Raw genomic sequence first — 19531 nt, 5'->3', positions numbered from 1 at the left:
GAAGGCTAAGCTCATTCACGGTCTATTGTCTTTGTTGATGAGCCATCAACACTGTCTGGCTTCTTCATTGTACCTGAAAGGCTCGTTGTGGGTGTTATCCAGAGTAAGCACATTTGAAAGACAGATACTTAGGGCTTGGCTACACTTACAAATTTGCAGCGCTGCAGCAGGGTGTGAAAACACACCCTCTCCAGCGCTGCAAATTGCGGCACTGCAAAGCGCCAGTGTGGTCAAAGCCCCAGCGCTGTCCGTTATTCCCCACAGGGAGGTGGAGTACGGACAGCGCTGGGAGAGCTTTCTCCCAGCGCTGGTGCTTTGACTACACAGCGCTTTGAAGTGTAAGTGTAGCCAAAGCCATAGTCAATATCCATAACTTCAGTTACGAACATGATACATGCACACAAATAGGACAGTCATGTTCAGCAAATCATAACTTTTTCAATGACACTGAACATGATGCGTCTTGCACAAAATGCATCATAATTATGTCCTAATCATTTAATAATCATACCACTATGCTGCATGTGGGGTGTAGTGTCAGGGCCTAATTTCAAGGCACAGGAGTTGGGAATGGAACTTCCCCTCTTTGTGGAACAGGAAATAACCCTCTAGCCAGGGCTGGGAAAACTTCTCAGACTCCCAGTGCTGAAACCTGAACCTACTGACACTTGGTTAGTTACCACCAACCCCAATCTTTGTGGCAACTGCAAACTTTATCCATGATGATTTTATATTCTCTTCTAGGTCATTGATGATAATGTTAAATAGCACAGGGCCAAGAACCAATCTTTGTGGGAACCCCCTAGAAAGAAATCTACTCCACCATGGTTCCCCATTTACAATCACCGTTTTTAATCTATTTAATGTATGCTGTGTTTATTTTTTATCTTTCTAGTTTTCTAGTCGAAATATTGTGCTGAACCAAGTCATATGCCTTACAGAAGTCTAGGTATATTACATCAATACTATTAGCTGCAACAAAACTTTTGATCTCACCCAATAAGGATATCCAGTTAGTCTGATTTGATCTGTTGTCTCTGAACCTTTGTTAATTGGTAGTAATTATATTACCCTCCTTTAAATCTTTATTAATTAAATCCATATTCGCTGCTTCATTATCTTTCCCAGTATCAATGTCAGACTAACACTCTTGTAATTAGCTGGGTCATCTCTTTTACACTTTTGAAATATTGGAACAGCATTAGCTTTATTCCAGTCTTCTGGAATTTCCCCAGTGTTCCAAGTCCTAATTAAAATCAACATTAACAGTCCTCCACACTCCTCCACCAGGTCTTTCGAAACTCTTGGATACAAGTTATCTGGACCTGCTTATTTAAACATGTCTAAGGGTATGTCTACACTACCAGATTAGTTCGATTTAAGTTAATTCGAATTTTTGAAATCGACCTCACAAAGTCGAATTTGTGTATCCACACTAAGGACACTAATTCAACTTTGTGAGTCCACACTGACGGGGCAAGCGTCGAACTTGGAAGCGGTGCACTGTGGGAAGCTATCCCACAGTTCCCGCAGTCCCCGCTGCCCATTGCAATTCTGGGATTTCCCCCCAATGCATGCTGGGGGGAAAAATGTGCCGAGGGTGGTCTTGGGTAACTGTCATCATTCAACGTGCTTTCGGACGTCTCAAGGGGAGGAGCTTACTGACTCTCTCGGATCTCAGCGAAACCAATATCCCCATTGTTATTGCAGCTTGCTGTGTGCTCCACAATCTCTGTGAGAGCAAGGGGGCGACCTTTATGGCGGGATGGGAGGTTGAGGCAAATCACCTGGCTGCTGATTATGCTCAGCCAGACACCCGTGCGATTAGAAGAGCCCAGCGGGAAGCGCTGTGCATCCGGGAGGCTTTGAAAGCTAGGTTCCTCAGCGAGCAGGGTAACCTGTGACTGTTCAGTTTCTTTACAGAGAAGCTGAACCTGCCCCTGTTTCAGTTACTGTTGACTGTCCTCTGCAGTTACATACCCCGTTCACCACGTTTCCCCCTTTCCAATACACGTTTAAAAATAAAGTAAATGGAACATTGTTAATGAACGTTTTCCTTATTAATGAGTTCGCGTTAAAGGCTTGAAACAGGGACGCAGACTGCTGGGTAGGGTGTGCAGTGATGGAAAGACGGCTTCTACACTCGAGGAATGACAGGCTCCTGCTCCTAGAGCGGTCTGCAGTGCCGGACTGGTTGTTTCAACGGAGCCTGCTATCCCTCCTTTTCGGGACTCTGTGTGCGGGGGCTATGTGACCTTGTGGCGGGGGAGGACGGTTACAGATTCCCCTGCTGCGTGGCTCTGTGGTCCAGGACAAGGACTGCTGCATATGATCTGTAACCGCCCTCCCCCGCCATAAAGTCATGTAACCGCCCCCCCTCCACAGAACATGAAAAGCACCTCCCAGACCGACAAGGGTGCCTAACTGACTGCACTGTGTGAGACCTGCTGTTGATCCTGCCCCCGTGTCTGTGCCCTGGTAATGGTGACTGTCCTATGCAATTACCAACCCCCTTCCCCCCCCCCCCCTTCACACAAAGTCTTCTTTAAAAAAACATGACGGAAACAGTAATTAACAGCAAACTCTTTTTAATAATCAGCTACACAGTTAGGGGATGAAACTGGGATTGGGGCTTGGGTGAACCAGGAAGGGAAGGACTTCTCAACATTTAGGGAATGAGAGCTTTCGGGTAATTGAGCACTCTGCAGGGGTGCAGTGACAGAAGAGGTGCCCCTCCTTCTTGTAATTTTGGGTGAGGGGGGATGGGACTTTGTGGCGGGGAAGGGCGGTTGCAGATACAGTGCAGGGGGGCTCTGTCCTCCTGCCTGCAGTCCTGCAGAACATCCACAAGGCGCTGGAGCGTGTCCGTTTGCTCCCTCATTAGTCCAAGCAGCGTTTGAGTCGCCTGCTGGTCCTCTTGACGCCACCTGTCCTCCCGTTCGCTGTGTGAGCGCTGGTACTGAGAGAGGTTCTCCCTCCCGGGGCATTTCCTGTGTGGCTGGTCAGAGCATCCAAGCTCGGACTGCTGTCCAGAGCGTCAACAGAGTGGTGCACTGTGGGATAGCTCCCAGAGCTACTAAGGTCGATTTCCGTCCACACATAGCCTAATTCGACATAGCAATGTCGAATTTAGCGCTACTCCCCTCGTCGGGGAGGAGTACAGAATTCGAACTAAAGAGCCCTCTATGTCGAATTAAATGGCTTCCTGGTGTGGACGGATGCACGGTTAATTCGAATTAACGCTGCTAAATTCGAATTAAAGTCCTAGTGTAGACCAGACCTAACTGTAATACCTGCTGTTTAACATACTTGTGAGTTATTGTTGGGATGGAAAGATTGTCGTCATCAACATCTTATATGATTACATCATGTTTTTCTCCAAATCCAGGAGTGAAATATTTATTGAACACTTTTACCTCTTCTGCATTATTTTCGATAATTCTGCCATTTCCATCTAGTAATTTCATGCTCTAGTAAAATTCATGCTCTAGTAAAAATATAACATTAGGGATCTATTATCGACCACCTGACCAGGACAGTAATAGTGATGATGAAATGCTAAGGGAAATTAGAGAGGCTATCAAAATTAAGAACCCAATAATAGTGGGGGATTTCAATTATCCCCATATTGACTGGGAACATTTCACTTCAGGACGAAATGCAGAGATAAAATTTCGCGATACTTTAAATGACTGCTTCATGGAGCAGCTGGTACGGGAACCCACAAGGGGAGAGGCAACTCTAGATTTCATCCTGAGTGGAGCGCAGGAGCTGGTCCAAGAGGTTCTTCTTCGAGTGATTGCTCCTATGCATTCCAGTTAGGTGTGTGCGCGCCGCGCGTGCACGGCATCTCGGAACTTTTTTACCCTAGCAACACCGGCGGGCCGGCTGGCGCCCCCTGGAGTGGCGCCGCTATGGCGCATGTTATATACCCCAGCCGGCCCGTCCGCTCCTCAGTTCCTTCTTACCGCCCGTGACGGCCAGTTGGAACTGTGGAGTGCTCTTTGTCCTCCACTACCCTAGCTCTCGCTACCGGTTTTTTGTATATAGTTATCTTAGTACATATAGTTAGTTGTGATAGTTGTAGTTATAGTTAGTTTGTTAAGTTTAGTGTTAGGGTTAGGGGGGGTTTCCCTCCCTTTCCTTCCCCGGTGCGGGCTCATGCCCAAGGCACCGGGCTTTAAGCCCTGCGCAATTTGCCAGAGGCCTATGCCGATCGGGGACCCACACGACGCCTGTCTTCGCTGCCTCGGCGAGGGTCATCGCACAGACAAGTGCCAAATTTGTTCCGCCTTCAAGCCGAGAACGCGTAAGGAGCGGGACAATAGACTGAAGCAGCTCCTTATGGAGGCGTCGCTGCAGCCCCCGGCACCGGCCGCGCCGGCACCGAGAGCCTCATCGGTGCAGAGCGCACCGGCTGCTCCGAGCCGCTCCGGCACCACGGCACCGCAGCCTCAGTCAGGCACTGAGAAGACCCGGCACCGATCTCTTTCGCCTGCCAGAAAGCGCAGACTGGCTAAGGCTATTGCTAAGTCCCGCGCGCAGGACTCAGCCTTGACTATTGCACCATCGGCGCCTCCCGCGGTGGCCGTGCGCCAGGCAGGCACCGGGCCATTGACTCCGGCGCCGCAAGGCCCGTCGAGTCCGGCACCGCCACGCTCCCCGGCACCGTCCGCGGTTGAGCCACGGCTGCCTTCGACACCGGAGACTTTCTCTGCAGCCCGAGAGCTCATACAGCTCGTAGAAGCACCGAGCCTCCGGCCCTTTTATCAGCAGCGGTATCGGCCATACAACAGCCGGCGACCGGCCCAAAATCACCGTCGTCCCTCTGGCAACCGCCGTAACCAGGGCCAGGCCGCTTCCAAGGCCCCTCAGGGGGCTAAGCAGGCCTTTTGATGGGACGCTCGAGGACGGCCCATCTCTCTCCCTACCGGATCCTTCCCCGTTATTTTACAACCGCCTTTCCCATTTCTTTTCGGCGTGGTCCCAGTTAACAACAGACAACTGGGTGCTTCAAACGGTCCAGTCGGGATACCGCCTACAATTTGTTTCGCCCCCTCCTTCCCACCCACCCTCCCTGTCCCTCTTCAGGGACCCTTCTCACGAGCAAGTCCTCTTACAAGAGGTCCAGATTCTGTTGAGCGTGGGTGCCATAGAAGCAGTGCCTCAAGACAGGCGGGGCAGGGGATTCTACTCCCGTTATTTTCTCATCCCCAAAGGGAAAGGGGGGCTACGTCCTATCCTGGACCTTCGCGAGCTGAACAAGTACCTGCTCAAGCCCAAGTTTCACATGGTCACCTTGGGGACCATCATTCCCTCTCTGGATCCGGGAGATTGGTTTGCAGCCCTCGACATGAAGGACGCCTACTTCCATGTCGCAATCTATCCTCCCCATCGTCGTTACCTCCGGTTTGTGGTCAACAACACCCACTACCAGTTCGCCGTGTTGCCGTTCGGACTCTCCACCGCCCCGAGGGTATTTACCAAATGCATGGCAGTAGTTGCCGCAGCCCTCCGACGTCGTCAGATACACGTCTACCCGTATCTCGACGACTGGCTGGTTCGAGGTCAGTCCCGACAACTCGTGATGGACCAGATGACAGAAATCCTGTCTCTCTTTCAGCGGCTCAGTCTTCTCATCAACGCCGAGAAGTCCACTTTGATTCCGGCACGGCGAGTGGAGTTCATCGGAGCGGTCCTCGACTCCACGGTGGCCAGGGCCTGTCTCCCTCGCGCTCGACACCAGACAATGGTCTCCATCATCCGGGACCTCGTCACCTTCCCGACCACGACGGTGCGCTCCTGCCTCCGCCTCCTGGGCCACATGGCTTCGTGCACGTATGTCACCGCGTACGCACGGCTCCGCCTCCGTCCGTTCCAGTCTTGGCTGGCGTCGGTGTACCGACCGCATCGAGATCCCATCGACATGGTGGTCACGGTCACCAGGCCGACCCTCGAGTCCCTCAACTGGTGGCTCGATCCGGAGGTCGTGTGTGCCGGAGTCCCATTCCGCCCTCCTCCTCCGTCGGCCACTCTGACCACGGATGCCTCAGCACTCGGTTGGGGAGCTCACCTGGGCGACCTTCACACCCAAGGCCTGTGGTCGCCCCAGGAGCTCGCCCTGCACATCAATGTCCGCGAGCTGCGCGCGATCCGCCTGGCCTGTCGCACTTTCTGCACCCACCTGCAACGCCGCTGTGTGACAGTATTCACGGACAACACCACCGCAATGTTCTATGTGAACAAGCAGGGCGGAGCCCACTCCTCCCCGCTCTGCAAGGAAGCGATGCTCCTGTGGGATTTCTGCGTAACCCACTCAATTCACCTGGAAGCATCCTTTCTTCCGGGAGTGCAGAACACACTGGCCGACCATCTCAGCAGGTCGTTCCTCTCCCACGAGTGGTCCCTCCGTCCAGATGTCGTCCACACAATCTTCCGGAGGTGGGGGTTTCCCCAAATAGACCTATTTGCCTCCAGGGAGAACAGGAAGTGCCACCGGTTTTGCTCATACCAGGGTCGCTTGCCAGGCTCCCTGTCGGACGCCTTCCTTTACCCCTGGACGGATCGCCTCCTCTACGCCTTCCCTCCGTTCCCGCTCGTGCACCGAGTGCTCCTGAAGCTTCGGAGGGACAGAGCCCATATCATACTCGTAGCGCCGGCCTGGCCGAGGCAGCACTGGTACACCCTGCTGCTCGAGCTCTCCGTTCGGGAACCCATTCCCCTTCCATTGTGGCCGGACCTCATCACCCAGGACTTCGGCAGACTCCGCCATCCGAACCTGCAGTCCCTCCATCTTACAGCTTGGTACCTGAGTGGTTGACCCACGCGGAGAGGGGCTGTTCTACAGCGGTTCAGCAAGTCCTGCTTGAGAGCAGAAAGCCTTCCACTCGCTCCACTTACCTAGCGAAGTGGAAGAGATTTGCACTCTGGTGTGATCATCAAGGTCTCAATCCATTCGTGGTCCCGGTCCCTACCATCCTGGACTACCTCTGGCACCTTAAGGAGCAAGGTCTTGCGGTCTCCTCCTTGAGAGTTCACCTGGCAGCAGTGTCCGCCTTTCGTCCGTCCGTGGAAGGTCGGTCCATCTTCTCGAACCAGATGGTTTCCCGCTTCCTCAAGGGTCTGGACCGCTTGTACCCGCCGGTGCGGCGTCCTACCCCGACATGGAATTTGAACCTCGTGCTCGCTAAGCTGATGGGCCCTCCGTTCGAGCCCTTAGCCACGTGCTCCCTGCTCTACCTCTCCTGGAAGACGGCCTTCCTCGTCGCCATTACATCAGCGAGACGAGTTTCGGAGCTCCACGCTCTGACGGTTAGCCCGCCGTACACCGTCTTCCATGGGGACAAGGTGCAGCTTCGCCCTCATCCGGCCTTCCTCCCGAAGGTAGTGTCAGCTTTCCATCTCAACCAGGAGATCTTCCTCCCGGTGTTCTTCCCGAAGCCACATGCCTTGCCTCGGGAGCAACAGCTGCATACCCTCGATGTCCGCAGGGCGCTCGCTTTCTACATCGAGCGGACTAAGTCCTTCCGGCGTTCGCCCCAGCTGTTCGTGGCAGTGGCTGACCGCATGAAGGGCGAACCGATATCCTCCCAGCGGATTTCCTCCTGGGTCACTGCATGTATCCGGACCTGCTACGAGCTTGCTCGCGTGCCACCATGCCGCCTCACGGCACACTCGACGAGGGCGCACGCCTCGTCGGCCGCCTTCCTGGCCCACGTTCCAATCCAGGACATCTGCCGAGCGGCCACCTGGTCTTCGGTCCACACCTTCGCCTCCCACTACGTGTTGGTGCAGCAGTCCCGAGACGACGCAGCCTTCGGCTCCGCGGTATTACACTCTGCCACGTCTCACTCCGACCCCACCGCCTAGGTAAGGCTTGGGATTCACCTAACTGGAATGCATAGGAGCAATCACTCGAAGAAGAAAAGACGGTTACTCACCATAGTAACTGTTGTTCTTCGAGATGTGTTGCTCCTATCCATTCCAGACCCGCCCTCCTTCCCCACTGTCGGAGTAGCCGGCAAGAAGGAACTGAGGAGCGGACGGGCCGGCTGGGGTATATAACACGCGCCATAGCGGCGCCACTCCAGGGGGCGCCAGCCTGCCCGCCGGTGTTGCTAGGGTAAAAAAGTTCCGAGATGCCGTGCACGCGCGGCGCGCACACACCTAACTGGAATGGATAGGAGCAACACATCTCGAAGAACAACAGTTACTACGGTGAGTAACCGTCTTTAACTATAGCAGGACCGCTTGGAAATAGTGACCATAATACAATAGCATTCAACATCCCTGTGGTGGGAAGAACACCTCAACTGCCCAACACTGTGGCATTTAATTTCAAAAGGGGGAACTATACAAAAATGAGGGGGTTAGTTAGACAGAAGTTAAAAGGTACAGTGACTAAAGTGAAATCCCTGCAAGTTGCATGGGCCCTTTTTAAAGACACCATAATAGAGGTCCAACTTCAATGTATACCCCAAATTAAGAAAAACAGTAAAAGAACTAAAAAAAGAGCCACCGTGGCTTAACAACCATGTAAAAGAAGCAGTGAGAGATAAAAAGACTTCCTTTAAAAAGTGGAAGTCAAATCCTAGTGAGGCAAATAGAAAGGAGCACAAACACTGCCAACTTAAGTGCAAGAGTGTAATAAGAAAAGCCAAAGAGGAGTTTGAAGAACGGCTAGCCAAAAACTCTAAAGGTAATAACAAAATGTTTTTTAAGTACATCAGAAGCAGGAAGCCTGCTAAACAACCAGTGGGGCCCCTTGACGATCAAAATACAAAAGGAGCGCTTAAAGACGATAAAGTCATTGCGGAGAAACTAAATGGATTCTTTGCTTCAGTCTTCACGGCTGAGGATGTTAGGGAGATTCCCAAACCTGAGCTGGCTTTTGTAGCTGACAAATCTGAGGAACTGTCACAGATTGAAGTGTCACTAGAGGAGGTTTTGGAATTAATTGATAAACTGAACATTAACAAGTCACCGGGACCAGATGGCATTCACCCAAGAGTTCTGAAAGAACTCAAATGTGAAGTTGCGGAACTATTAACTAAGGTTTGTAACCTGTCCTTTAAATCGGCTTCGGTACCCAATGACTGGAAGTTAGCTAATGTAATGCCAATATTTAAAAAGGGCTCTAGGGGTGATCCCGGCAATTACAGACCGGTAAGTCTAACGTCAGTACCGGGTAAATTAGTTGAAACAATAGTTAAGAATAAAATTGTCAGACACATAGAAAAATATAAACTGTTGAGCAATAGTCAACATGGTTTCTGTAAAGGGAAATCGTGTCTTACTAATCTATTAGAGTTCTTTGAAGGGGTCAACAAACATGTGGACAAGGGGGATCCGGTGGACATAGTGTACTTAGATTTCCAGAAAGCCTTTGACAAGGTCCCTCACCAAAGGCTCTTACGTAAATTAAGCTGTCATGTGATAAAAGGGAAGGTCCTTTCATGGATTGAGAACTGGTTAAAGGACAGGGAACAAAGGGTAGGAATTAATGGTAAATTCTCAGAATGGAAAGGGGTAACTAGTGGTGTTCCCCAAGAGTCAGTCCTAGGACCAATCCTATTCAATTTATTCATTAATGATCTGGAGAAAGGGGTAAACAGTGAGGTGGCAAAGGTTGCAGATGATACTAAACTACTCAAGATAGTTAAGACCAAAGCAGATTGTGAAGAACTTCAAAAAGATCTCACAAAACTAAGTGATTGGGCAACAAAATGGCAAATTAAATTTAATGTGGATAAATGTAAAGTAATGCACATTGGAAAAAATAACCCCAACTATACATACAACATGATGGGGGCTAATTTAGCTACGAGTCAGGAAAAAGATCTTGGAGTCATCGTGGATAGTTCTCTGAAGATGTCCACGCAGTGTGCAGAGACGGTCAAAAAAGCAAACAGGATGTTAGGAATCATTAAAAAGGGGATAGAAAATAAGACTGAGAATATATTATTGCCCTTATATAAATCCATGGTACGCCCACATCTCGAATACTGTGTACAGATGTGGTCTCCTCACCTCATAAAAGATATTCTAGCACTAGAAAAGGTTCAGAAAAGGGCAACTAAAATGATTAGGGGTTTAGAAAGGGTCCCATACGAGGAAAGATTAAAGAGGCTAGGACTCTTCAGCTTGGAAAAGAGAAGACTAAGGGGGGATATGATAGAGGTATATAAAATCATGAGTGATGTTGAGAAAGTGGATAAGGAAAAGTTATTTACTTATTCCCGTAATACAAGAACTAGGGGTCAGCAAATGAAATTAATAGGCAGCAGGTTTAAAACAAAGAAAAGGAAGTTCTTCTTCACGCAGCGCACAGTCAACTTGTGGAACTCCTTACCTGAGGAGGTTGTGAAGGCTAGGACTATAACAATGTTTAAAAGGGGACTGGATAAATTCATGGTGGCTAAGTCCATAAATGGCTATTAGCTAGGATGGGTAAGAATGGTGTCCCTAGCCTCTGTTGGTCAGAGGATGGAGATGGATGGCAGGAGAGAGATCACTTGATCATTGCCTGTTAGGTTCACTCCCTCTGAGGCACCTGGCATTGGCCACTGTCGGTAGACAGATACTGGGCTAGATGGACCTTTGGTCTGACCCGGTACGGCCATTCTTATGTTCTTATGTTCTTAATTTACCACTACCATTGTTAGGGATTAATTTTGTACTTAATATACTTTTTTAAAACTTCCTTCTTATTTTCATTAATTGGTCATTGATTTCTGATAGCTTCCCTTACCAACTTTCTACAATTCTGACCTTCTAACTTATATTCTTTACTATTGACTTCCCCTTTCTTCCATATATTTTATTTGGAGAGTGTTGGGATTCCTACCAGGGAGCCACCATCAGGGTCCAGAGACAGCCCCAACTACTATATTAAGCTCTGGCTAGTAGGTATGTGATAAATGTGATGACCCTGCCTCCGTCTGTCAGCTGGGAGACACAGAGTTTCTCTCTTTCTACCGTCTGATGCCTCCTGGCTGCTCTAAGCAAGGTTGGGTGGGGTCTGTTAACATGTGCTTCCCGGAGCTTCCATTTACCTGGTGCTGCTGTTCCGTGAATAGTGGGACTGTGAGTGGGGCAGCAGGTACTGAGTGTTGGACTTTTTCTTTTTCAGGGGCTGGTGACCTTTGAGGAGGTGGCTGTGTATTTCACCAAGGAAGAGGGGGCTCTGCTTGACCCCACTCAGAGAGCCGTCTACAGGGATGTCATGCAGGAGAACTATGAGACGGTGGTCTTGCTGGGTAAGGAGTCCTGTCGCCTGGGTTATTAGAAGCTGTGGGGTCTCTAAAGAACCTGAGTAGTAATAACTTTATACCTTTATTTGTCATACAAATTTTGACAAGTTTCCTTGTGCCCCCTTTTTTTCCTTATCTCCCACACACTAGTATCATTTTTGGACATGTGCCTTTTTCGTGCCATCAGTCATTTTAAATTTGTATTTAATGTATCCTTATTGGCTACATTAATAGCTGTAGCTTTCGTCCTTTCCCTCATTTTAAGAGGAAAATAGGCTGCCTGTAGAATTCTAAATTGAGTAAATATGTGTATGACTCATGCATGGTTTGTGTGACAGTCAGATGAGCTCTTTTAGGAGAGCGTGTAATGTTGCCATTCAGGACCCCACAGGTGAAGGGATAAGAGAGCCGTGGGAGGTGCGGAGAAGAGGGGAGTAGATATTTCTGGGGTGCCAGGACATGGGGAGGGTGTGTGCAGGGTTAGAGCAAAGAAGCAGCAGGGAGGTAGGAGGTAGTGAGAGACCAGGAGAAAATACAAGAAGTTCCCAAGGTGCCAGGAGGTGATGCTGGCTGAGAGTAATGGGAAGAAGCAGAGGGAAGTGTTGAGGAAGGGCACCCGGGAAGTGGGCTGGGTGGGTCAGTGGGAGGGAGGAGAGGTTTGGGATCTAGAGCTGTGGGGGATCCCAGACTTTTAACCCCCAATCCCTACCGAAGCCTTATTGCTTTAGAGACTATTCTCCAGTTTTATTTCTGTTCAGTTTCACTCCATTATACATTTTTCCCCCAAATATTATAATTTTAACTCTTGACCTCCCTCTCCTACTCATTACCCCTCTCCCCGTATAACCTCCCCATGTCTATGCACAGAGACCCTGGCCAACGATGCTGAGTCCTTGCTGTATCCTCCCTCCCATACAGGGCCGCTACCCAGGCACAAATGGGTACATTGTTGATGATGTCACAGGGTGGTAGTATAGCCTGTACAATTTTTACACCTATAAGAGTACATATTTCGAAGCCCTTCACACCAGTCGGGCTTATCTCTATACGCCAATACAGTCTGTTCCCCAGTGTTCTGTTTCCAGCTCCGATGCCGCAACCCTTGCCTGTATCCCTGTTCCCGTTCTCCCCCTAACAAAGATTCAACATTCATGGGGCCTCATCTGGACTACTGTGTCCAGTTTTGGGCCCAACACTATAAGAAGGATTGGAAAAATTGGAAAGCATCCAGCGGAGGGCAACAAAAATGATAAGGGGACTGGAACACATGACTTTTGAGGAGAGACTGAGGGACCTGGGATTATTTAGTCTGCAGAAGAGAAGAATGAGGGGGGATTTGATAGCTGCTTTCAACTACCTGAAGGGAGGTTCCAAAGAGGATGGATATAGACTGTTCTCAGTGGTAGCAGATGACAGAACAAAGAGTAATGGCTTCAAGTTGCAGTGAGGGAGGTTTAGGTTTATGTTGGATAATAGGAAACACTGTTTCACTAGGAGGGTGGTGAAGCCCTGGAATGGGTTACCAGGGAGGTGGTGGAATCTCCTTCCATAAAGGTTTTTAAGGTCAGGCTTGACAAAGCCCTGGCTGGGATGATTTAGTTGGGTTTGGTCCTGCTTTGAGCAGGGAGTTTGACTAGATGACCTCCTGAGGTCCCTTCCAACCCTGATATTCTATTATTTCAATGTCCTTTCCCCCTCCTATTTGACCCCATTTATAGAGTAATATTCTCAGCTATACCTTAACCAATCATTGTGCTGAAATTTAACTAACTAATTCTAACATATTGTGGCATAATTCTCTAACCCAGGCGTCGGCCACCTTTCAGAAGTGGTGTACCGAGTCTTCTTTTATTCACTCTAATTTAAGGTTTCACGTGCCAGTAATACATTTTAATGCTTTTAGAAAGTCTCTTTCTATAAGTCTATAATACATAATTAAACTATTGTATGGAAAGTCAGTAAGGTTTTTAAAATGTTTAAGAAGCTTCATTTAAAATTAAATTAAAATGCAGAGCCCCGAGACCGGTGGCCAGGACCCGGGCAGTGTGAGTGCCACTGAAAATCAGCTCATGTGCCGCCATAGGTTGCCTGCTCCTGCTCTAACCAATTATAAACCACTACCCTAATTAACTTACGCCTAGCAACATTAATTATACAGGAGAGAGAGAAACAATTAGAGAACCAGACTGATTAACAATGTAAAAGTGGTGGCCATAAAGATAAAGCAATACAGAAATGAGGGTTTCATCAACCACATTGATAAGTGATTTCTTGCCAGACAGGATGCTATCAAACTAAGGTTTCTTTAACCATCTTAAGATCCGGACAGGATTGTCTTCCTAACAGCCCAATAGCACCTTATTTCAGTGTGACTGGTTTGGGATGTGAGGATGTGACCCTTCGCGTCCGAGCTAATGGCGGCCCCTGCTGCTTAGCCAAAGGTCTTAGCCTAAGAACAAGGCCTCAGATTATCCTAGTGAGAGAAGGCCCAAACACAGGCGGACTGTGATTTTGATTCTTTGTTTTTATACCCCTGTAAGTAGCTAAGTGATAAAAATACACCTAAGTTCTTAAAGTATAGGCTTTACAGGCAGGCCTGAATATCTCTATTCTAACAGTGGGTTCTACCCCTTCCCCCATTCTGTGTCTGTCTTGTCTATTTAGATCGTAAATTCTTCAGGGCATGGACCATCTACTATTCTCTGTTTGTACTGTGCCTAGCACAATGGAGACCCACTGTTAGTTGGTCCTTAGGCAGTAAGATAATGCATATGATTTATAATAATAATAACTCTTCTGCCACTTTGAGCCAAGGAAGCTGGCCTTGGGATGTTACTGCTTAATAAAGAGCTGGGGATAAAACCATGGAATATTCTTTGTGACAAGTATCCCACAAATTCCACTCACCTCCCTTGTTTTCTTTGCTTTGAGCAGGGTTTCCAATTTCCAAACCTGATGTGATCTTGCAGCTGGAACGAGGGGAAGAGCCGTGGGTCCCAGACCGCCATGGCTCTGAGAAAAAAGTGCTCCCAAGAGCTGCCTGCACAGGTGAGGAATTGCTTAAACCAGCTCAAAAACTGTTTGGGAATGCAGGAAACATTTGGGATGCTCTACAAAGACCTTGTGAGCTTTCCAAGTTCAGGATTGTTCCCTGCAGATGTAGAATCATTATGGCAGATGTCATTCATGGCTTCCCTCCTATTCTGACTGACAACTGGCAGAAGGTCCTTCCCCGATCTCGCTTTCCCCTGCGTGTTCTGGTGAGATGCGGACCAAAACTGATCCCTTCCTCTGTCCTCTGGGAAAGCGTTTGGGGAAAATCAGCTCCTGATACGTTTGATCTCTCCCATACATATTTTGGTTTGTTCACCCCTTTTCCATTCCTCTCTCTGAGATTTCCTTTCTTTCCGGTGCAGAGAATGACCTATGCGGGAAAAACTCCTATGAGGACTCAAACCTTATCACACATCAGAGAATCCACACAGGAGAGCTGCCCTACACATGCGCCGAGTGTGGGAAAAACTTCAGTTGGCGCTCAAACCTTATCAGACATCAGAGAATCCACACAGGAGAGCCACCCTGCACATGCAGTGAGTGTGGGAACAGCTTCAGTTGGCGCTCAGACCTTATTAGACATCAGAGAATCCACACGGGAGAGAAACCGTACACATGCTCCGAGTGCGGGAAAAGCTTCAGTCGCAGCTCACACCTTATCAGACATCAGAGAATCCACACTGGGGAGACACCCTACACGTGCTCTGAGTGCGGGAAAAGCTTCTATGAGCGCTCGGACCTTATCACACATTGTAAAAGCCACACAGGAGAGATGCCCTACACGTGCTCCGAGTGTGGGAAAAGCTTCAGTCGGCGCTCAAACCTTATCACACATCAGAGAATCCACACAGGAGAGACGCCCTACACATGCTTCGAGTGTGGGAAAAACTTCAGTCAGCGCTCAAACTTTAACACGCATCAGAGAATCCACACAGGAGAGAAGCCCTACACATGCTCCAAATGTGGTAAAAACTTCAGTCAGCGCTCAAACCTTATCACACATCAGAAAATCCACACGGGAGAGAAGCCCTACACATGCTCCGAGTGTGGGAAAAGCTTCAGTGACCGCCCACACGTTATTAGACATCACAAAATCCACATGAGAGAGAACTGTAATAAATCCCTTGACTAGGGCTGGCCAAAGATTTTTTTTTTTTAATCACATTTGCTAATTCCCACATAGTGATTTTTGCACCATCTTCACCATGGCGCCTCAGCTCCACCAGATCAGTTGCCGCCTTTTGCAGCTCACCCTTCTTTGGAATCAGTCCTGTGATCTTTTCTATCAACTCCTTTCCTCTTGAGTCATAGGAGTGTGTGTCCCTCCTGCCAGGAACGTTCATCACCTCCAGGTGGGAAAGAGGTTTGATCCCAACAAGCTACACTGAGGCAAAAACTACCTGTACCTTCCATCCACTAGGGGCTTGGCCACACTGGAGAGTTGCAGCGCTGGTGGTGGGTTTACACCGCTGCAACTTAGTCACCGTCCACACTTGCAAGGCACATACAGCGCTGCATCTCCCTGGCTGCAGCGCTGGTTGTACTCCTGCTCCGCCTCGGGTATAACTATTGCAGCGCTGGTGATGCAGCGCTGCTTCTTCAGTGTGGCCACCAAAAGCGCTGTTATTGGCCTCCAGAGGTATTTGGAGGTATCCCAGAATGTCTGTTCAGCCACTCTGTTCATCAGTTCAAACTCTACTGCCCTGGCCTCAGGTGACCCGCCCTTTAAATGCCCCGGGAATTTAAAAAATCCCCTTCCTGTTTGCTCAGCCAGGTGTGGAGTGCAATCAGTGAATCTTTCCAGTTGACCATGCCTCCATGCGCCAAACGAGCCCCAGCATGGAGCAATGGCGAGTTGCTGGACCTCATCAGTGTTTGGGGGGAGGAAGCTGTGCAGTCCCAGCTGCGCTCCAGCCATAGGAATTATGATACCTTTGGCCAGATATCAAAGGCCATGCTGGAAAGGGGCCATGACCGGGACGCGGTGCAGTGCAGGGTTAAAGTGAAGGAGCTGCGGAGTGCCTATTGCAAAGCCCGTGAGGGAAACCGCCGCTCCGGCGCTGCCCCCACAACCTGCCGTTTTTACAAGAAGCTGGACGCGATACTTGGGGGTGACCCCACTGCCAATCCGACGACCACGATGGACGCTTCAGAGCGGGGGGAGGAGGAGGGGAAGGGGGAGAGGAAACCAAGAGTGAGTGTACTGGGGTGGGGAGAGACACCCCGGAGTCCCAGGAGGCATGCAGCCAGGAGCTCTTCTCAAGCCAGGAGGACGGTAGCCAGTCGCAGCAGCCGGTACTTGGTGAAGGATAAGCAGAAGAGCGGGTTACCGGTAAGCGGCTTTTATTTTCAGGATGGAAATGTTTCGGGAGAGGAGCGGGGGTTAGGGCTGCATGCATGTATGCCTAGATGTGGAATAGCCCATTGATGTGGTCTATCACATTGTGATAATCGGCCTTGGTAATCTCTTCAAAAGTTTCAGCCAGAGCATGGGCAATGCGCTTGCGCAAGTTTATTGGGAGAGCCACTGTGGTCCTTGTCCCAGTCAGGCTAACGCGTCCGCACTACTGTGCCGCGAGGGGTGGGGGGACCATTGCTGCACACAGGCAAGCTGCATAGGGGCCAGGGCGGAATCCGCATTGCTGTAGAAGACCCTCCTGCTCTTCCCAGGTGACCCGCAGCAGCGAGATATCTTCCAGGATTAACTCCTGTGGAAAATGTTGGGAGAGTGTTCAGTGCAGATGCCCCCTGTAGCTGTTTGCTGTCCCCGACGCACAGAAACCCCTGCACAGCCCTGAAGCAATCAGTCCCCCTTGCTCATCATTTCGTGGCTCCTGTGGGTTATGTGCGCTCTGTTTGGTATGGGAAAAGTATGCTAAAGTGAAGACTGTAAACTCCTTCACTGTGTGGGAATAACTGTCTGGATGGGATTATAAACAATGCTGCCTCTGTTAACTGTTGCCATTTTTGCCTTTCGAAAAGTGTCCTTGACTACTGGACTGCCCATATCATCGACTGCTCAGAGGCTACAAAACCTCAGGAAGACGCCGTGAAAAAGCAAAGAAGACATGCTGAAAGCAGTTATGGATCAGTCTGCCAGAGAGAGTAAAAAAGTGCAGGACTGGAGGAAAAAACTGCAGGACTGGAGGGAAAGGGAAAGCAGGATCCGCCAGAGAAACGCAGCGGCTAAGAAAAAAGCACAAAGCAGCTGATAAGCATCATGGCACGCCAAGCGGACTCTATCCAGGCGCTCATAGCCATGAAGGCAGACCACTACCGTGCCGGCCCCGCCCCCATCCCAAAGCTCTTTCCCTTGTGCCCCAATGTCAGCTCCAAACCTCCTTCCCCAGCATCCAGGTTCTTACCACCACCAGCTGCCCCGAACACCTGTACGTTCACCTACCAGCCCTGAGAACGACTCTTACCCTCTGCACTCAACCCCCATCACCATGCAGTATTTTCATCCTGAAGTGCAGCACTCATTGCACAGCACTCCAGACAGGACATATTCAAACCTGTGACTGTACAGTCCACCACCCCACTCCCCTGCCCTTTTAGGTTCCCAAAATGTTCTGTGTCTGTCAAGAAAGTTATTTTCTTTTCAATAAATGAATTCTTGGCTTTGAAAACAGTCTTTATTATTGCAGAAATTGAAAGATACCGTAGCCCAGGAAAGAAACAGGCACTGCAAATCATTTTAGGAAAAACAGATTCCTACTAACATTGTAACCACTGCACTTCACTCCCGTGCAAGGCAACAAACATTACTGTTGGCTTTCAGCTTCAAATTCCTCACTCAAGGCATCCCTAATCCTTGTAGCCCTTTGCTGGGCCTCTCTAGTAGCCCTGCTCTCTGGCTGTGCAAATTCAGCCTCCAGGCGTTGAACCTTGGCGGTCCATGCCTGACTGAATGTTTCACCCTTCCCTTCACAAATATGGAGGGTACAGCACGTGGATATAACCGCAGGGACGCTGCTTTGCCCCAAGTCTAGCTTCCCATACAGAGATCGCCAGCGCCCTTTTAAACGGCCAAAAGCACACTCCACAGTCATTTGGCACCGGCTCAGCCTGTAGTTGAACTGGTCCTTGCTCCTGTCAAGCATCCCTGTATACGGTTTCATGAGCCATGGCATTAACGGGTAAGCGGGGTCTCCAAGGATCACAATGGGCATTTCGATGTCCCCTACTGTGATCTTCCGGTCTGGGAAAAAATTCCTGGCCTGCATCTTCCTGAACAGGCCACTGTTCCGAAAGATGTGTGCATGATGCACCTTTCCAGGCCAGCCTGTGTTAATGTCAATGAAACGCCCACGGTGATCCACAAGCGCCTGGAGAACCATAGAGAAATACCCCTTCCGATTAACGTACTCGGATGCTAGGTGGGGTGGTGCCAGAATAGGAATATGTGTCCCATCTATCGCCTCTCCACAGTTAGGGAAACCCATTTGTGCCAAGCCATCCACAATGTCCTGCACGTTCCCCAGAGTCACAGTTCTTCTTAGCAGGATGCGATTAATGGCCCTGCAAACTTGCATCAATACGATTCCAACAGTCGACTTTCCCACTCCAAACTGGTTCGCGACCGATCGGTAGCTGTCTGGAGTTGCCAGCTTCCAGATTGCAATAGCCACCCGCTTCTCCACTGGCAGGGCAGCTCTCAATCTCGTGTCCTTGCGCCGCAGGGTGAGGGTGAGCTCAGCACACAGTCCCATGAAAGTGGCTTTTCTCATCCGAAAGTTCTGCAGCCACTGCTCGTCATCCCAGAGTTCCATGACGATGTGATCCCACCACTCAGTGCTTGTTTCCTGAGCCCAGAAGCGGCGATCCGCTGTAGTCAGCACCTCCGTGAATGCCACAAGCAATCTTGTGTCGTAGCTACTACGTGTGGTGAGATCAATGTAGAACTCCTCTGCTTTTGTAGTTTAAGGAATAACTTCACTGCCATTCGTGACATGTAGCATATTGGTCAATAGTGTGGGATCCATTCTTGCTGCCCAAGGAGGCAGAATGTGCAGTACACAAACCATCGAAAGATGGTACCAAATGCGGATGGAAGCACAGGGATTGCTGGGATGTGAAGCAATGCATCACGGGGCATTGAGACAGGACCCAGGATGCCCCGCAACCCCCTCCACCTTTCCACAACTATGAGTGGCATAAGAAGAAGAGATACTGAGTGCACTGCTCTGAATACCGCTGCAAGTGCCTCAAGTGTGTGAACACGC

General features: G+C 49.7%; 1 protein-coding gene and 1 long non-coding RNA gene across 2 annotated transcripts in view; both read left to right on the top strand.

The window, feature by feature from the left end:
- The first annotated feature begins 11204 nt into the window (after positions 1-11204).
- The window catches only part of LOC123350391 (zinc finger protein 850-like), a 586050-nt gene continuing 577723 nt past the window's right edge, over positions 11205-19531 (top strand). Inside the window, exons 1-3 of the mRNA XM_044988962.1 lie at positions 11205-11258; positions 14187-14300; positions 14669-15367. Coding sequence (XP_044844897.1) covers positions 11225-11258; positions 14187-14300; positions 14669-15367 — 847 coding nt within the window. The 5' untranslated portion in view covers positions 11205-11224. The remainder of the gene's footprint in view (positions 11259-14186; positions 14301-14668; positions 15368-19531) is intronic.
- On the top strand, positions 16579-17412 carry LOC123350403. Its single transcript, XR_006573754.1, has 2 exons — positions 16579-16638; positions 17289-17412. It is a non-coding gene; the product is annotated as an uncharacterized LOC123350403 (long non-coding RNA).

The sequence above is a fragment of the Mauremys mutica genome, chromosome 15, assembly GCF_020497125.1.
Source record: "Mauremys mutica isolate MM-2020 ecotype Southern chromosome 15, ASM2049712v1, whole genome shotgun sequence".
NCBI classification, from domain to species: Eukaryota; Metazoa; Chordata; order Testudines; family Geoemydidae; genus Mauremys; species Mauremys mutica.
This window is presented reverse-complemented; position numbering and strand designations above follow the sequence as displayed.